The sequence below is a fragment of the Rosa chinensis genome, chromosome 6 (assembly GCF_002994745.2).
Source record: "Rosa chinensis cultivar Old Blush chromosome 6, RchiOBHm-V2, whole genome shotgun sequence".
NCBI classification, from domain to species: domain Eukaryota; kingdom Viridiplantae; phylum Streptophyta; class Magnoliopsida; order Rosales; family Rosaceae; genus Rosa; species Rosa chinensis.
The window spans coordinates 63,090,277-63,109,005 of record NC_037093.1 but is presented as its reverse complement, the minus strand read 5'-3'; the positions used below and the strand labels follow the sequence as shown (position 1 = coordinate 63,109,005).

The 18,729-nt window shown below is 39.6% G+C and overlaps 1 protein-coding gene and 1 long non-coding RNA gene across 4 annotated transcripts; both read right to left on the bottom strand.

The window, feature by feature from the left end:
* Nucleotides 1-871: 871 nt before the first annotated feature.
* LOC112170168 (protein FREE1-like) lies at nucleotides 872-7,167 on the bottom strand. The gene is given in 11 exon segments (XM_024307353.2): nucleotides 872-1,290; nucleotides 1,482-1,552; nucleotides 1,729-1,762; nucleotides 1,981-2,073; nucleotides 2,783-2,893; nucleotides 2,979-3,044; nucleotides 3,173-3,304; nucleotides 3,433-3,564; nucleotides 3,670-3,756; nucleotides 6,115-6,830; nucleotides 6,833-7,167. Coding segments are annotated over 11 exon segments (1,701 nt in total). The 5' UTR covers nucleotides 7,014-7,167; the 3' UTR covers nucleotides 872-1,212.
* Nucleotides 7,168-10,745: 3,578 nt separating this feature from the next.
* Nucleotides 10,746-13,419, bottom strand: LOC112171191. Of its 3 annotated transcripts, none has more exons than XR_005802446.1 (5): nucleotides 13,294-13,419; nucleotides 12,994-13,094; nucleotides 12,635-12,834; nucleotides 12,399-12,487; nucleotides 10,746-10,954 (listed from the first exon to the last, which is right to left on the bottom strand). It is a non-coding gene; the product is annotated as an uncharacterized LOC112171191 (long non-coding RNA). The 3 variants fall into 3 exon arrangements; XR_005802445.1 differs by lacking the exon at nucleotides 10,746-10,954 and adding an exon at nucleotides 11,055-11,097; XR_002925118.2 differs by lacking the exons at nucleotides 10,746-10,954; nucleotides 12,399-12,487 and having other exon boundaries at nucleotides 12,494-12,834.
* Between the last annotated feature and the right edge of the window lie 5,310 nt (nucleotides 13,420-18,729).

The window sequence follows — 18,729 nt, the reverse complement described above, 5'->3', positions numbered from 1 at the left end:
CTCAGCAATTGATACTCCAATCCATGTCGTTTTCTTCATAATGACTCATTGAATCCTCTGATGTTATTTGGTTGGTGCACCCAACACCAAATTAAATATTCCCATCTTGGCTACAGCGGTAGGCTATGGCTTATGGATTGATCGGCTACGGCCCGTCGTTTTCAGTTTTTGACCATCTTCGTTTTTTTTCTTTTCTTTTCTTTCTGCTACAGATACTGTTCCAATTTCTCTATTTCTCACTCACTGGGATTCATAAAGCTGTATGATAATAAGAGATGAGATCTGGCCTTCATTCTCTTGGAGATGGGTAAAGGGGAGGAGAGGCAAACTGTAAAGAAGAGAAAATTAAAGAGAGTAGAAGTGGGCAGCTGATGATTCGATTCTCCTTGCCCGGATCCGAGATCGGCGGGAACTCCGGCAACGGGTTTGAGTCGGCGGTAGAGACAAAGCAGAGTGGCCACGTCACGCAGTGAGCGAAGGTGAGAGGATTTCTGAGGAAGCCAATTGAGGCGGCAGTGGTGGTCGAGGTTGACTCCGGTGCCGGATGCCGTAACTGACGAGAATCGTATGACTTCAAATCGGAGGGATGTGAGAGAGAGAGAGGTGTCTGATGGTAGTGGCTGGAGTTTATTAATTAGATTTAGAGTAAAATTGTCATTTCAGTTTAAATTGAGTTAACGGGGTTACTGAAATAAGTGAGATAATTTTAATCAATTTTGGTGCTCAGATCAATAATTAAATGAACCCTGGGTCAAACAACCTTTTATCAAGAATTCCAACCCAACACAATAATGGCCCGCCCTACACACTAGAAATAAAACATGTACCAATAATTTTCAAGTGGATGAAACATACAAGGTACACCCAGGAATAAAATATCACGTCTCAACCCTATAATTGGAGCATCAAGTATTTAAAATGCATATATATGAACATCAATTTACACAAAAGGCATGACCCAGTTGATGGTGCTTTGAAATAATATATATTCATATACACGCTACATGGTAGAAACAAGCTGCCATCACCTCAATACAAACCAGAAAAGAAACAAGCTGCCATCACCTCAATACAGACAAGAAATCAATGGTATGTAAAAGCTCTTCCAAATTATTAGGAAACAAAAGCAAATCCAAATCCAATTAAATAATATGAAGCCAGGGGCTTCATATTGGGAGATTTAGACGCCATCAGTCCTAAGAACCGTTCATATCAGTGAGCACTCACAAGGAATGGATGCTGGCAAACCCCACACTCTATTGTCTCTGAACCTGAGCTAGGAACTTGGACCTGCAAAAATTTCATTACCATTGTCACAAAAAAAAAAAACAAAATATAAACACTAATACGCCTCAAACCTTTGAAACAAGAATAGTTCAACCTTACGTATCTCGCAGAGATAGCATCTTAAGAAACTAACTAATAACTGTCAGGTACAGCATACATGTGTGTATAATTATGTACATGAATTAACTTCTAACCTGCAAGTGGACAGTGCATGTAGGACAAGCAACTTCTCTCATCCGTCTTCCAGATCCATCTGACTTGGAACCTGAGAATGAGCATGCAAATGAGGGTGTGAAGGAAAAAAATTTGAATATCTAGCAAATGCCACTGATATAACTCCCTCATTGAACAATTATCAGGTTGGCCCACAATTGAGATTCTCATGGAAGGCCAACCCAAACTTCTACAATTCAATCTTCACAAGAATTAAAAAAAAACTACCTGAAGATTCCCTGCGGTTCTTCTCCATCTCGGCCTGTTCAAAAATTAAAAAGAGATGTAAGTTCACGCCCAATACATGTATCACAAACACCTCTCTTGATGCAGACTCATGAGACATTCTGCTCACGATAGTCATAATTTAAATTTACCTTGTGGAATAATTGAATCCATTATAAATCTAGATAGTCCTAACTGAATTCTAATGTATAAATAGCATTATAAGAAAACAGAGGCAGAGAACACCAATTTTACCTGAAGCTTCTTGGCAAGATCCTCATGACTATGCAATGCTGCAGGTTTACCGGATGCTTCCTTGGCATTACTCAGCCTCTGAGTTACTTCAGCCTGCAATGACAATGACATTGTAATTAATCAACAATAAGAAAGGGCAGTTTTTCTGTACAAAACAAATACCTAATATTCAAAAAATATAGTTTTTCTTATAAGCAATCAACAGAAATGCATATACAGATCGGTATGAGAAGATATTCAGCACAAATTCAATTACAAGCCATACAAATACTTTACTATTCTCTATAACTACTTTGTCGATTGATGCCAAGATTAATTTCCCCTAATTCAATAAGTGGACTCACAAAGAAGATCTTTGTAAAATATACTTTCACCAAAATTCCGACTCTAATCAGTGGTTGCCTACATGAGACTACCCAAACCAAAAACAGTTATTTCTTAAGGTGACTAACACTGAATGCAGAGAAAAACTGTGTCAATCTTATAATCCAAGTGTGACTGAAAAAAAAAATACCTGATAAACTGACCTAGTTCCCTGAAAATAAATGAAGCGTTCCATCAGAAACTAAGAACATAACTGACACCCTGTACAACCTTATGGCTTATTGATCCTAAAAGACTAAATCATCACGGAATATCATGTAGAAACCAAACCATTTATAAGATAATACTCCATCAGAGTCTATTTTAGTGAAGAATGAAAGATCACTGCAAATATAAATGGAATCACATCTAGGGTTCTGAGATGTAATTGGAATGACATGTTCACCCTATTAAAGCCTTAAAGATTTTTGAGACATACCATGCACCGATCACAAACTCGAACCTGCGGAGCATTTTCTTCAGCAGTTAATGCAATTCTGCCATGGGTACACTTGTCACAAAAGATATCTCCACAGTTCCGGCAGTGATGCTAAAATGAAGAAGTCCGTAAGTTCAGAGCAAACATGCATGCACAATAACAAACTCCAAAGAATACCATATCAAATTAGACTTACCCTACGTACAAAAGCCCCAAAATCTGTTCCACATGCTGTACATTTTGAAACTGCTTCATCAGGGACCTAAAGAAAAAGAGAGATAATGAAATAAGCAAGAGTCATTAGGGAAAAACTGCATACATTTGTATTCAAAAATTTATAAACACTGCAACATTTATGTCATTCTACCAAAAAACCAGGACTAAGATTACCCAATGATCTTTCTCCTCATTTCCTGGCTTTATAATGTTCATCCAATCGGTTAATCCTTTCTTCCTTTCTGCAGACTGTTCATTTGTCTTCAAAGATTCAGCTGGCCTGCTACTGCCACCCATCTCCTTGAGCTGAATCACAATAGGCAAAAACAGAGCATAACTAAATATCATTCAAGATTTAAAACATGATAACTATATTATGCAGCTTTCAAATTGCAAGAAATGCATAAAAATATCCATGTATGTCAAATCCCAACCTGTACGGTTGCAGCAGTCACTGTATCCAAAAGGGTGTTTGTAGTGTAACTATTTGACTGCAATCTAATCCGTCTTGGTTCAATGTCAACAGAACTCTTTGACCAAAAAGCAAAGATAGATGAATCTGTTACCTATATGAGAATGAAAAGAAAAACCAAGTTATTGTGATAGCTCAAGCCAAAATTAGCAGTAAAAAAGTAACAGTAGATAATCAAAAGAAAATCACAAGAACTTACTTCACATCTAGTGATGGTCTCGAGCGGATATATTCTCAGTGTCCGACTGGTAGCAGGATCAAGCATACGAATACCATCCAAACCAATCTGAGAGAGAAACGTTCATCAACCATTGTTCTCAAATCTGAACCAATATGGAAGATTTAAAAGTACAATAAAATGGTGATGTATGAAACATTATCCATTGTTTAAACCAACACAATGATTTAAAAAAAAAAAAAAAATCTAAAAACAGCTTCTTGATTCAAAGGATATTGAGAGATAACAAAGTTGTATGTTGCAGCATATGGAACTTTTTATTTTTGTTTTGCTGCACATGGAAGTTTAAAGGGGAGTGAAATTTGCACCCCCCAAATTACAATTTGCACTCCCCTTTCATTTGTTTAATATTTTTTACTTCCATTTCTATCTTTTTATTATACTATTCCATATTTGCCCTTATTCTCAGCTTCCAAAACTCTCTCTCTCTGGCCTTTCCACCTACTCAATCTCATCTCTTCTTCTTTCAGTTTTCTCTCATCTCTCTTTTATGGCTGAAATGCAAGAAGCAAAACCAAATTGACAATATCTTTTATATCAATTATTGGTTTAGATATATGAAGCTGCTATATTAAGTTATTGATCATCATACTCTCCAAAACAGAAGAAAATATTAAACTGCCCAGATTCATTGCCAAATGAATACAATGAAGAAGGATTGATACCAAAATTGATGCCCAATTTTAAAACACAAATCTTCTAAATTGATACCAAAATTCTACACTTAATTGAAACACAAATCATTCAAACTTGATTTTGTTTTCTGGGTTTTGCTTTCTCAAGAATGACCATCTGTTTTAGATGTTTTATTGAGCTTCTTTCTACTCTAGAAGGCAGAAGAGAAACCCCTGCAAATATACCATCTTCCCACATCCCACGACTTGGATAAGCTCATGCTCATCCCTTCCAAACATGTGGCAAGTTTTTTTATTTTTTGGTTCAATGCAAACACAATTAGTTCACTCACAAATACATAGACCAATTACTTCAATCTCCGCATAAATCCACACTACACCCACCCAATTAAACCTTCTCAATCAATCATTCACCATCAACACTACTCTACCATTTCTCCAATGGTCGTCGTCGCCGATCACCCCGACGGTCTAACACGAGTTCCTCTTCTTCCATCCACAAAGACGGCACCATCCACCGAACCCATCCCTCCTCGACAAAGTCCCACCGGGGTCTAATCCAAACACTTCACCATCTCAACCGACCCACCCATCTCTGCTGGCATAATCCTACCCATATCCGCCGATCGGAAGCTCCCCCTCTACCTCCACGGCGGCGGCTTTTGCTTTGAGTCACCCTCCTCCTCCAGTCCTCCACCTACCACAACTACGTCTCCGTCGTTGCCGCTTCCGCCAAACGTGTGGCAAGTTGTATAAATTCATATCTCCAGCTTAACCAAGATTCTTTGCTCTGAAAGCAGAGTATACGAGAGAGAGAGAGAGAGAGAGAGAGAGAGAGAGAGAGAGAGAGAGACTGTGAAGAAAAATGTTGTAATATGTAAGGGCAATATCAGAAAGACGTATGAAGAGAACATATAAAAATATTAAACTTGATAGTGGGAGTGCAGATTGTAGTTTGGGGAGTGCAAATTTCACTCCCCAAGTTTAAATAGTGAAGATCAGCAAGTTCAATCTTAAGAGTTTCGCTCCAATTCTAAACCACCTTAAAAAGACTATCTTTGAGCGCATTTGCAATTTTTAACATGATAAATCACATTTGCCATTTATAAATAGTAACATACAAATGGCATACAAAGAATTCTGTTGAGTCCCACATCCCAATGGATTCTTCTTTTAATCAGAATAAAAGCTCGCACACTAACAGGACTAAATGTGGTGGCCAATGGCAGTTCCTTATCAGTATGTCTCAGAGCTGATGTATAAAATCCATATTTGGCGGGATACTGAGAAAATCTAGAAGCGAAGAGCTACCTAAAGCTAGTGAAGCAAGTAATAGAAAACAACAGAAAATGGATTAACAAATTAGAAATATTGAAGCCATGAACTACCTAAACCTAATTGCCATGTTCTTGATGTAACATTCATGCCCAAAAGTTTGCATCTAAAGTGAACCTTCAAAACCATGCGATGACATGAGTGGTCAATCTCTATTGCTATGCGCCCCAATTCTAAGGCTATGCACCGAATTTTTCAATTTCCTAGGTTCTTATATGTAAGATTTATGGTTTAGCATCTAAAATAGATATCCAAAATAACACAACGATCTAGTAACTAGGAAACCATCATCACTCGTGCTATAGCGGGTGTACATCCTAAAGCTTCACAGTATAGCCATACCTTAACAATACCAATATCTTCCTATAATACACAATCTCATGCACAATGAACAGAATGACGAATATTCGAATAACATAGACACAATGTGTCATACCTGGCAAAGAACATCCATGGTGCTCTGTCCTCCGCTCTCAGCCAAAAGCTTAACCCGAAACTTCAGCACCCCACTCTTGGTGTCTTCCTGAGTATCTGCCTTGGGCACTGCCCGAACAATCTTGCTTGAGCTCACCGACGACTCTTTAACTGAAGGGAAACTAATCGCCCTCCCGTAATCATCAAACAAAGCCGAGCTCGACGACTTTGGCGCCGTGCCGCGAGCCCCATAGGGCTCCACCTTGTCACCTTGGTAAGCATAAACACCGTCGCCGTAACTTTCACTCCGACCTGAATCGTATCGCTTCCCATACAGATCCGATCCCAAATCGGACTGGCTCCGGTTGTAGCCGCCACCACCGTACCTATCGTCTAAATACGACGCGCCGCCGTGATCGAATTTCGCCAAATTCTCGTAGGGGCTTTCGTACAGCGGCGCGGCGGCTAGGGATCCTGGATTCGAAAACGGAGCTGGATAAGAGGGGTTTGAATTGACGTTAGTGTTCGCGGGAATTGGCGCGTAAGATGGAGCCGATTGGGGTTGATCGTACGAAGGATGATAGGACTGCTGCGGCGGCGGTGGTTGGTACGGCGCGTGGGTCTCAAACGACGGGAAAGAAGGCGGTTGGGGTGTGGGATTGAAGGGCGGCAAGTTAGGGTTGGAGATTGGAGGGGAATAGGAAGGAGCGGTTGGGGGGCAGGATCGGGAATTTGAGAATATGGAGGGTAGGATTGGGAATAGGGGGTGTAATCGGAGGCGGTGAAGGGCGGTGCGGAGGCGTAGGGGTTGTGGTGGTGATCAGTGGTGGTAGGGATGGGGTTGGGGTTGGGATTAGAATTAGGGTTTTGATAGGGAGGGTACTGATAGTATGGGGCGGAGGAGTAATCTCCGTGCTGCATAGCTGATTTGGAGAGAGAGAGAGAGAGAGAGAGAGAGAGAGAGAGAGAGGTTTCGGAGGAGGAAGGAATTGGGGTTGCGGTTGTTGCTAGATGGTTCTGTGCTTTTTGGGAAAGGAAGGCGACGACGAGTAAACTGCGAAAGGTGACCCAGGAATAATAATAATTAGGTAATGCTTCTCTGTAGGTTGGAGTAGGTTAGCATGAATGCTCGACCATTAGCGGCGGTCTATCAGATGATTCTGTAAGAGTCCGTTTGTTTGAATCATAATGGGTTTCGCGTCGCTTCTACGCTAAATGGGCCGGTTTCTGCTTTCAAAATTGCGTCCGCAATGGGCATCAACTTAGCCCATGCATTGGGTTAGAACTAGGTCCTGTCCTCCTCCAATACAAACAAAGAATGACGTTTGCGAGATGGAGGTCCACAAATCCTCCAAATCAAGAGGCTGTTTGGTAAACTTCAAAATTGTTGCTTTTGGGCGGAATTGCTTCTCTGGGCAGCAGGAAATCAGAAGCTAATTTTTGTAGCTTTTGAAAATGGCTTTTGCGGAACTTGGCTGAAAACACGGAAGCTTTAATGAAAGTTAACCGAACCACCTATTTTGTCCTCGTCCTTTTCTAAAATTTAGACTGAACCAGGCATTTTTCTTCTTCTGTGCGAGGCAAAACCATCGCACTCTCCTCCTCCTCCTCCCTTTGCCGTCAAAAACTTGAGCATGATTCATACTCATCGGAAGAGATCGAGAGAGGGTGCTAACATTTTTTCCCTCTCAGCCTCTCTCCTCGACCGTCGAGGCATCGACGACCCTCGCTCTCCTCGATGGTAACTCGGTGACGGACTGCAGTCGAATAGTTGATCGATCTGTCTGGGTTTTCAATCAGTCTCTCTTGGTTGCTCTTTTCCTCAAGCAGCAAAGCAGAAATTCTTGGTTGCTTTCTGGGTTCGATTTCTGATTCTTCAAGCTTAAAGTCCCTTTTTGAAACTCTTGGTGAGTTGCTCTTCTGTTGTATGATTAAATTGATCGAGCTTCAAGCTTAAAGCCCCTCTCTTAACATCTCCATTAGTTGATCGACTGTTGACAAGTTGCTTTATTGGATGAGTTATGGAATTGATCAAGTTGTTTTGGACATTAGTTACTACTTGAAATTGAATTGTATTGTATATTTGTATTGCATCTGTTTTGAAATTTGGCATCAGTTTTGCCAGTTTTGATGGGAATTGAATTGCATCTGTCTTTTGGATAGGAATGATACACGCCCCGTTCGCTTTACTTCTGATGCCCTTTCCAGAAACTCAGTTGAATCAAGCAAATGAGTTAGCCCCCATATTCAATGAACTTGTTGATAGAGTGAGTTTGGATGCAAAATTCTTGCAGGATTCATTGTCCAGGTACTTCTGCACATACCTTTCTAATTGAATGGTTCTAGATTTGGATAATTGTTGTTCAGTAAGTATTGTTTGCAATTTTACATAGCATTTGCTGGATGCTTATTTCCAGCTATTTTGTGATTCTAGATGTACTACTTTTGATTAGTCTCAGTTTACTGCATAAAGAAGTTTGTTTGTTATGGAACTCCTACTAGATAATAAACATAAAAGCTTTTGTATTTGTATCATTGAAACTCAAGTTAAAAGGTTTCTAGACAAAAAATTCTAGACTGAACTTCTAAAAGAATTTGTGCCGAGTAGTCTGCTGTAATTTTCAAAGAATTAATTTGCATATATCTTTGAACTAGAAGCTCGTTTGCATAATTAATGATTAGTCATGTTCCTTAACTATATAACATATATAATATATCAACTCTTCGAAAAACTTTGGCAGAAATTGATGCTGAGGCGGAGCTTTTACTAGATGGAACACTTGTTTTGTATTTACCTTTACTCCTATTTATCGATTAAAGAAGAAGGAGATGTTCTTTCTCATGGTGAATATTTGTTCAGTAGCAAAAGGAGGCAGCTGTTTTGATTGGCTATTCTCAAGTGTATAAAGGCTTGTGTATTGATGTGCTTCTTTTGTGGGTCACTTTAGTTGGCTTATCCTGCAATGTGCTATTAAGTACTATTCCTTACTCTTTAAGCTCACAGTCATGTTAATGCTGCCTTGATTTGGTATATCTGATTTGGAAGATATACTCAACGAGATCTTGATTTTGATGAACGTGTAAATTACTCAAGTGAAGAGATGGAGGACAATGAACATGAAGGAGATGATCCGAAAAGACAAGAAATGGAGGTGTTAAGAAATACAATTGCACAAAGTCTAATGAATGCATCTACTTAGCATTTAGTTGCAAATTTCAAGTAACTTTAATAATTTTGTGTAATGGTTCCCGTTGAACTATGGTCGGGAAATTAATCCAAATATTCTAGACTTATTTTGTGTAATGGTAAAACATAATATGCATATTGAAGGGTTTAAAGTAAATCTTTTATTTGGTCCAAGCAAGGGTATAAGGATAATACATGAGAAATATTTTTATTTGATATGGTTACATAATCAAAAAACAAAATTATGTATTTTAGTAGCATATCTAAGCATGTATGACCATGTTGGTAATTATACCCAGCCGAAGCACTTTTGTCTTGGAACTTACCAAACACCTAGAAATTGCTTTTCGTTCTCACAGCACTTTTAAAAACAGTTTACCAAACACCTTAGCTGCTTCTTCTCACAGCAAGTTTGGAAGTGCTTTCTCTCACAACAAGTTCGGAAGTGCTTCCTCTCACAGCACAGCAATCCCAAACTAAGCCCAAGTTGGCTTCACCTTTCTGATTGTCCACGAGAATACAAATGAAAATCTATCAGGGGCTGATACTAGTGTGGTGCCGGTCAAAGACCCTCCGATACTCACGTCAGTAAAATGACTGTAGAGCCTAGTAGAAGTTATGGTATTATAGGAATTGTGTGCCTAAAGATTAGGGTATTTTTTAGGGCCTATTTTAGTATGAGTAGGTTGATGTCTTTTGTGATCCTTAAGAAAGACTCAGAGCGCAGAGTGAGTAGTATGACTGTAGTCTTTAGATGTAGATCTCTATGAAGCCTTAAACCAGCGTTGGGCCTATTATATCAAGGCTCATGTACCTTAGGAATCTAGTTGTTACCAAATCGGCGCTGAGTTTTTCAATCTTGTTATGCCCAACTCTTGTGGAGCATGACCTCTTGAGTCTAACTCAGGCACTACCAGAAAAATGGTCTCTTACGGCCAGCAAAGAGCGCCGTAAAAGACATTTTACGGCACACAAAAATGCGCCGTAAATGGACATGTCGTAAAAGACAAAACTCTTTTACAGCGTGTTTCCGAAACGTCGTAAAAGACCTCACCAGCACGCCGTGAAAGACATAAAAGAGCGCCGTAAAAGAGTTTTAGAGATTCTTAATTTCGATTTTCAAATACAAAGAGCGCCGTAAATGATCAAATATGTGCGCCGTAATTGATATCAAAAGCATGCCGTGATTGATCTCAAAAGCACGCCGTAAAAGACAACAATGAACGCCGTAAAAGGGTTTGAGATTTTTATTTCATTTTGAAATAACAAAGCACGCCGTAATTGATATCAGAAGCACGCCGTAAATGTAGTTGTAGGATATATTTACAGCATGTAATATTTGCACCGATTTTTTTTTCCTGTAAATTTTGTGATACCATTTCAAAATCTATATAAATCTATACAATTTATTGAGATGAAAAGCGAGATTTGTTATATCACATTACAAAATGTGAATTAATATGCCAACAACAATATTGTATAAAAACAACTTAATTAAACCAACAATTTATCATTACCGTCCTAAAATGTAAAACATTCTAGATTAACAAAGAGCATCCTAGATCAAAATCTTGAATCACTATAGCAGCAGCATTGAAGACCCTTCCAAAGACGAACAACCAGAAGTTCATCATCACTGGATAGCTAGCTTTTCAACCCCATGACTGACAATACTCTGAAATAAAAAAGCAGACGAATCAGTAAAAATAAATTGGAAGCCAATAACCTCCAGGAAATAACATACTCTAAGCATTAATCAACATGTACTTTGAAATCCATGTAAATACTCTAAGCATTAATCAACATGTACTTTGAAATCTGCAGGAGAGCAAAAAATCACCTTCAAAAGAACCAACAAGCAACTCAACAGAAGTTTAACGGCAGCAACTAAATAACAGAAATAAAAAAGTTGACATCAACTACACAAGGCAGATTCCAAACATTCAAGACATGAAAAGTTCTTTTTTTCCGTTCATAAAGTGACAAAGGGGAAAAATCCGATGCACCGAATGCCTCACATAGCCGGCGGGCCTTGTCACAATGGTGATGCAAGACCTATACCAGATGTAAAAAAGATGAGTCAGAAATAGACATCCATTGGAAAAAAGAAGACTGTATTCAGTGCAATACTATGCCTAGACAAGAAATACTTACCAATATAAATCATGGAACTTTTATAAGAATGCAAGGGCTCCGTTTAAGAACCAGCAAAGACTAAGCATCAAATTCTTTGTAAACAGATAACAATGAGAGCTGGAAATTAATAAAAGTAAATCAAAGAACTCAGACTCAAATTGAAAGACATAATCAATTCAATAAACAGAGCAGAGGAGAAACTATACCTTTGGACGGGAAGAGTATGAGAGAAGGATATGAACAAGTAGAGAGAGACTTTGGGAAAGGAAGAGATTAAGAAAGAAGTTAAATCATCTGATCAAGATAAATCCTTGAGTAGTGGATAAGAAGAGAGATGGTGATGGACTGAAATGATAGGAATTGGAAAATACCGAGGAGGAGTTGCGCGCAGAGAGTGAAAATAAGAAGAGTAGGAGCTGTTGCATAAAGAGAACAGCAAATGACAGAAAGGAAAGTTGGAATAAAAGAAAATATCCTTCAGTTATACAACTGAAAGGAAAGTAATCATAATTAAAAATAGTAATATATAAAAACAATATCATATATAAGAAATCATAATATATCTTTGAAACTTGGGTCTCCACAATGAAAGTATTAACTTCAACAAAATAGAATATAGAACTTTATGTAAAAAACTAAAACAATCTTTATGAATGACAAGATCGAGTAAATATTAAAACAACTACAATGAAATCATTTTTCTTAATGAACTGGTAGAAACCTACAAATTGGCAGACTGAATACCAGCAAGCCCCTGCTTAAATATAAGAAAGAAGACCACCTACAAATTGGCAAATGGGGAAAGCCAAAATAACAACTTCAATAACTCTCTTAAAAGTGAAATTATTGTAGAGTGAGACAATTGGTAAACCCTGCAAATTCCACACTCATTGTCTGCGTGACTCATATACTATAAAAGTATAAACCACACTGTTTCAAACATGCCAGCCGCTAGTCCTCTAAAGCTAAATATACAAATTTACCTAAAAACATCAGCAGCTGCCTGAGAATCAGCACCCATTGCAAGTCCAAGATTGGACCTTCTCACCAGAACCAAGAGAAATATAAGCACCTAGAATATGATCACACAAAAAAAAAAGAGCCATATGATCCATAGGATAGAATCCATACAAATTAAATTGGGTCTAAATTTCCTTTCAAATGGGTGATTATAAAAACAAAAACAAAAAAAGAAAGATTGGTAATTTATAGGACTCACTATCTTCCCCTGCTTGAACCATTCATCAGAAGGGCTTGGTCCATTTGAATACTTTCATGTCAAAAACTTCCTCAGTTACTAGTACTAAAAAACTTGGAAAGGCCATTTAGCAAATAAAAGAGGTAGTGGAAAAGAGAATAGGCACCTCCACTGAAAGAGAAGCCATCACCCACTTGATAATCAACATCTATGTAATAATCCTGCCACAAAAACATGGTAACAAATCAATCAGATGTATAATCACATATCTTAAGGACCCCAAACGCTTGACCACCTCCAAATAACTAAACAGATAGACCAATCAGAAACCCTAACCTATGAAATCAAACCAAACCAAAAGCGAAAGGGAAGGTACTTACCAGCCCCGAGTCGAGTTTGATAGACGGCCCGAGAGCACCGTCAGCGAACAGAAGTCATATCTCCACCGCAGCTTTCTCTATTGCAAAAACTACTTCAACCCCTAAAACCTAAACAAATACAACAAAATTAATCCAAAAACTGAACCATAGAGATAGAGATAGGGAAGCGGCGATGAGATAAAACCTCAAAATCCCTAAAAACCACCAAGTTTGAAGCTTTTGATTGAAAAATTAGATCAGGTAAATACAAACAGCGAAAGATACAGAGAAAGAAAGAGAAAGAGATAGCGGCCGGAGTACCTGAGAGAGGACGGAGAGAGAAGCAATTGATGCATACACGTCCGGCGTTGGAAGCCTCGAAGGGCCGCGCAGAGCAAAGAAGAGAGAGAGACCCCAACTGAATTTGGGAGAGACATATTCACTCACTTAATGACAGAATTATTGGCTTCGGCCTTTAGATCGATGGGATGGCATCGAGCGAGGATGAAGAGAAGAAGAGGAAACGAGACGAGAGATGGAGAGTCTGAAGAGATCCGGGTTTGGCTTGAGTTTTTATCTTTTCAAAAAAAAAATGTCAGAGTAAAAAGGTTTGGTGGGAAATTAGAATTTAGCTAAAAATGGCTGAGCGGGATTGTTAAGAAACACATCATTTACGGCACACATGAAAAGCACGCCGTAAAAGACAAAAAATTAGTCTTTTACGGCGCACAAAAAAAGCATGTCGTAAATGTAATGTGTCATTTACGGCACACATGAAAAGCACGCCGTAAAAGACAAAAAATGGACGTCTTTTACGGCACACAAAAAAACACGCCGTAAATGACCGTCTTTTACGGCGCACACGATATGCACGCCGTAATTTGCGCGTCGTAAAAGACAAGTTTTCTAGTAGTGAGGATTTGTTGGACATGCGATCTACTTGGTCCTCGATCTAATAATTGAGTCACCTCAAGGGTAAACTTTCATGTACCTTGTCGGTTTTAGTTGTATGCACATTTTAGATGTATTCTTAAGAACCTCTACAACCTCTTTAGTCATGTACCTCTTGGAGCACTTTATAGTGTAATATCAATAATCTATTGGTTAAAAACCTCTTGTGCATAACTCAATGATTACTTGAGTAATACTTTATGTGCCTCTTTGGTGTAATATATTTCCCAAGTGCTCGTCCTTCCATTACATAGCTTGATGGTATGTGTCCTTAATTGATAGAGATGAATGGAATGTGAGTTGTGATGAGTTTGGTCTTAGATCTTGTTCTCGTTTTAAGATTGAGTGGGTATTTTCATTACTTTTTTCATTACATTTGGTTGGAGGTTTGGACACAATGTTGCATAGCTCGTTTTGAAGAACAAGATGTAGTGTTGAACCAAGAAATTGATTTTTATCTCATGAATTATTTGGTTCGTGGATTTGATGACTCGGGAAAAAGGAAACTGATTCACTTCATGTGGTTAGTAAGCACAAGAAGAGGAACAAATTTCCCAAAGAAAGGAAAAAGTGGGGGGGGGGGGTGTGATGCCCCGGAAATTCGTATTTATTTTCCGAGGATTTTCTGGAATCTAATTTATGGTTGTTGGACGGTTTCGTGGCTCGTGGATGGAGCGGAAGTATTTCGGACGAAATTCTATTTGAAAAGTGTGGTTTTAGGGGGGTTGCCAAAGGTTGACTTTTGATACGTTGGGATTCTCCGAAAACTTCCTTCACGAAAGTTGTAGAGTGCGTCAATACGAGTTCGTGGACATATGGAACGCGAGAATCGGAGTTCGTATGAGAAAGTTATGGCCATTGGAAGGAATTTCCATTTTAGTATAAATAGAAGTTTCCCGAAGGAGAAACTTACTATTTTCATTTCCTTCCATTTCCGGAAACTCATTTTTTTTCTCTCCCTTTTTCTCTCTCGGTCGATACCTTCAGTATCGAAGAAAACCGCCTGACCCGACCCGAACCCGGCCGATCCGACCCGACTTTTCCGGCCAACTGCGGCGGTCTCCGGCCGTGAAACTTGGCCAGCAGGGTCGCCTCCTCCGTCTGGTCGTCCCTCTGGTGGTCTCTATCGCCGATTCTTCTCCACGGCGGCGCTGCAAGGTGGTGCAGCCTTGTGTTTTCGGACCCGGCCGGAAAACACAACTCCGGCGACCTCGTGGCTTCAGGCTTCTTGGGTTGAGTTCAGAACAAGCTCGCTGGTCGATCCTTGGTGTTTGTTTCGACCGGTTTACGTGAAAATTCGATCAACTCGGATTGGATTACTATTCACGGCTTGTGAGGTAGTTTTCGATCCCTTAAGCTTGTTTTCTGACTTCGATCCAGTTATGAAAGTTCACAAGCATGCTTAGATGAAGCTTTTTGATGTTGGGAGTTTTGTGAGATTTTGAGTTTTGGCCGGCGGCGGTGCACCACCGCCTGTGGCGGCGTTCCGGCTGTGTTCCGGCCATGTATGGGACTGTTTCTGGTATTATATGTCTTCTACTCGTCGATACGAGCGTTTCGATATATAATATGCAAATTTTGGAGTTCGAATGGATTTGTTATGATTTTTGCCGTTTCATATCGGTGAATTTATTCGATCCGTGAAGATTTGAGCGTCCGATCGACTTGTGGTTTGGTCACATCGATCGTGGGTGTATTCCGGAGACTTTGGGAGGTCTCGGATGTGGTTTTGCCTCGATTGGCGCCACTTTGGGGATTTTAGTTCAAAACAGGGGTTTCGAACTTAAATCAAATGTGAATCGTTACTAAGTTGAAACCATATGTGACCAGGTACTTGACGAGGTATCCTTGGACGATTGTTTTGTGGTGTAGCTGCCTTGTTCTGTATTGAAGACGCAGCAGGAATTTCGAGGTGAGTAAATCTCGCGATATGTGTTATGAGACTAGTTACCATATTGTCTTGGAGTTAGGGGATTAACTGTGACTTTAGATGGTATTAGTGGTATTTCTGAGTGGATGACTATGTGTGTATATATATATATTATGGGGTATATATATATGCATATGTACTCATGTATTAGTGGCTTCGTGGTGAATCTTTGTGATGATTGTCGTGTAAGACTTGTATAGGAGTATCTGTGTGATGAATCAATGACATCAATATGGTGAATCTTTGTGATGATTGTCATGTAGAGCTTGTGCGTGGAAATATCTGTTTAGCTTGTGTAGGAATAATTGTGTGATGATTGCTATCTGTGTGATGACTAGCAATGAATCTGTGTGAGGATCGCTATCTGTGTGATGACCGGTGATATCTGTGTGATGAATATGTGGGAGGATTGCTATCTGTGTGATGACTAGCAATGAATCTGTGTGATGATTAGTTAAATGATCGCTATCTATGTGATGACCAGCGATATCTGTGTGATGAATATGTGGGATGATCGCTATCTATGTGATGACCGGCGATATCTGTGTGATGAATATATGCGATGATTGCTATCTGTGTGATGATTAGCAATGAATCTATGTGGGAGGATCGCTATCTGTGTGATGATTGGCGATATCTGTGTGATGATTAGTTAGATGATCGCTATCTGTGTGATGACTGGCGATGTCTGCGTGATGATTAGTTGGATGATCAGCGATATCTGTGTGATGATCAGTAGGATGATGGCTATCTGTGTGATGATCGATGGAATCTATGTGATGATCAGTGTGATGACAGCTCGGTAGCGGAGTTGAATTGTTATTAAGTTAACAAAGATCGAGAGGACTGCTGTGATGGTTGGGGCTACCTACAGACGTCAGAGTGTGGGATTACTATGGTTTGAACTACTTGACTTAGTGTGACCTCCTGAACTAAATTATATGCAGGGGTTACCATGACTTGTTTTGCTTGTTTTGAATTGTGATTGCCTTGTTTTCTTCTTGATTGATTGATTGATGGTTTGATTTATCTTGAAAACCATAGTGGTGACGATTGTGCTCTGTGTGAGGATAGGAAGGTGATTCATTGTTTTCACCTTGATGTCATGTTGATGACAAGGTTTCCTGTGGGAAGGAAATGAGTGTGATCCTTGTGACTCACCGTTGTGCGTCAAGGGATTTTCAAACATTATCTAAGGAGGTTTTGTTTGATGGGGAATTTGTGCAATGAGATGCTGGGTTGAGAATCTGAGCATGTAGTTTAGTCACGAGTTGACCTATGTAAGCATGAGATGGAAGAGTGAAGCAGATGGCTGTAGGTGTGAGATGTATGCTTATCGTTGTTTAGGTTGGGGTGACTTGAGAAATGTGTTTTGCTTTGTGGTTTTGAGTTTACTCATACGAGCTTCATAAGCTTACCGGGTTTGTTGTGTGGCAACCCGGTGCACTATTCAATGGAATTGTGTAGGGGTTATTTCTGCAGGTCAGGTTGATCGTGGCTGAAGCTGAAGTGGCGTGCTGGCAGCAATATGGGTAGGAAGCAATTTTTGTTGGCCTTGTCATTGCTATGACTTCTGCTGTGTGGCAAAACTCTGTGGTGCATTTATGTTTTAGTTGTATTGTTGACTGAACGTTTCACGCATATATAATTATGGGGTTATATATATCGATTTTTATTTGTGTTAAAAATCAGGGGCGTGACAGGGGGAATGGATCCTCAAATACCCCCAAAGGATTCATTTTCCCCTACTCACTCATTGCATTAATTTCTCACATTTTATTATTTTGTTGCATTAATTATGATTTTATTAACAAGTTTTTCAACTATTTATCCAATGTTACCAGCTGATTCATTTTCCCTACTAACTCATTGCATTAATTACTTACATTTTTATTATTGTATTGCATTAATTATGATTTTCTTAACAATTTTCTCAATGTTACCAAATATAAGAATAGAAAGTTCATGAGAATTTTGATTTTTCATCACATAAAAAAGACAAAAGAATGAGAGTAAGTGTGCAAACTTGTCGACCGCAGAGAGAGAGCGACCGCTAGGGTTTCTCAAAATTTCTCTTCTTTCTGTCCGGCGGCGCGTTCGGTGACGTTGTCATTGGACGGGATCTATTGGCCCTTTGGGTTTGTTGGCTGTGTCTTTGGACAAGAGGATCATAGTGGATTGGTGCAACGGTTGGATCGACATGGTTGCAGGGTCAGAGGATTGGAGAGTTATCATTGGGCCGGAATCGGGATGGAGGAGATGAGGTTGTGGTCCCGGGGCTGGACCCGGATCGGCCTGACCCGATTTGGGTAAGGTCGCGTGATTACGATCTGATGTTTGGAAGGTTTGGTGCCTCTCCACGGCGCGATGGGGAAGGTGGAAGGTTGATCATGGCGGTGAGGTGGAGCAGAGGGCGGTCTGTTGGTGGTGGCAGTAATGGGGTTGGGCCAAGCTTTGGTGGTGGCTTGTGGTCTTATGGTCTATACAGTTAGTGCTTGGGCTTGGGCCCTGCTTGGGCTATGTTTTTTATTTTAGTCTATAGCTTTATTTACTTTAGTTGTTTATTTTTGTCTCGCCTTTGGCATGTAATAAGTCTCTGCATGTATTTTGTAGGGCTAGTCGAGTTTAATGCTTGTGTATGCACTGTAAGTTCCTTGTCTGACCTAGGGAGGCGACGGTCTATTTTGGTTAATGGTCGCAACCTCCTAGTGGTAGGATGAAAGTAAGTGTTGTCGAATTTACCTTCTGGTGACAACATATATAGTAGGAAAACTACAATATTGGTAATTATGCTTCGTTGTAATCGAGTTATCTTTCTAATATATCACCGCTATGTCAAAGCAAATAGAGTAACCAGTAGAACACTCTTTGCTAAT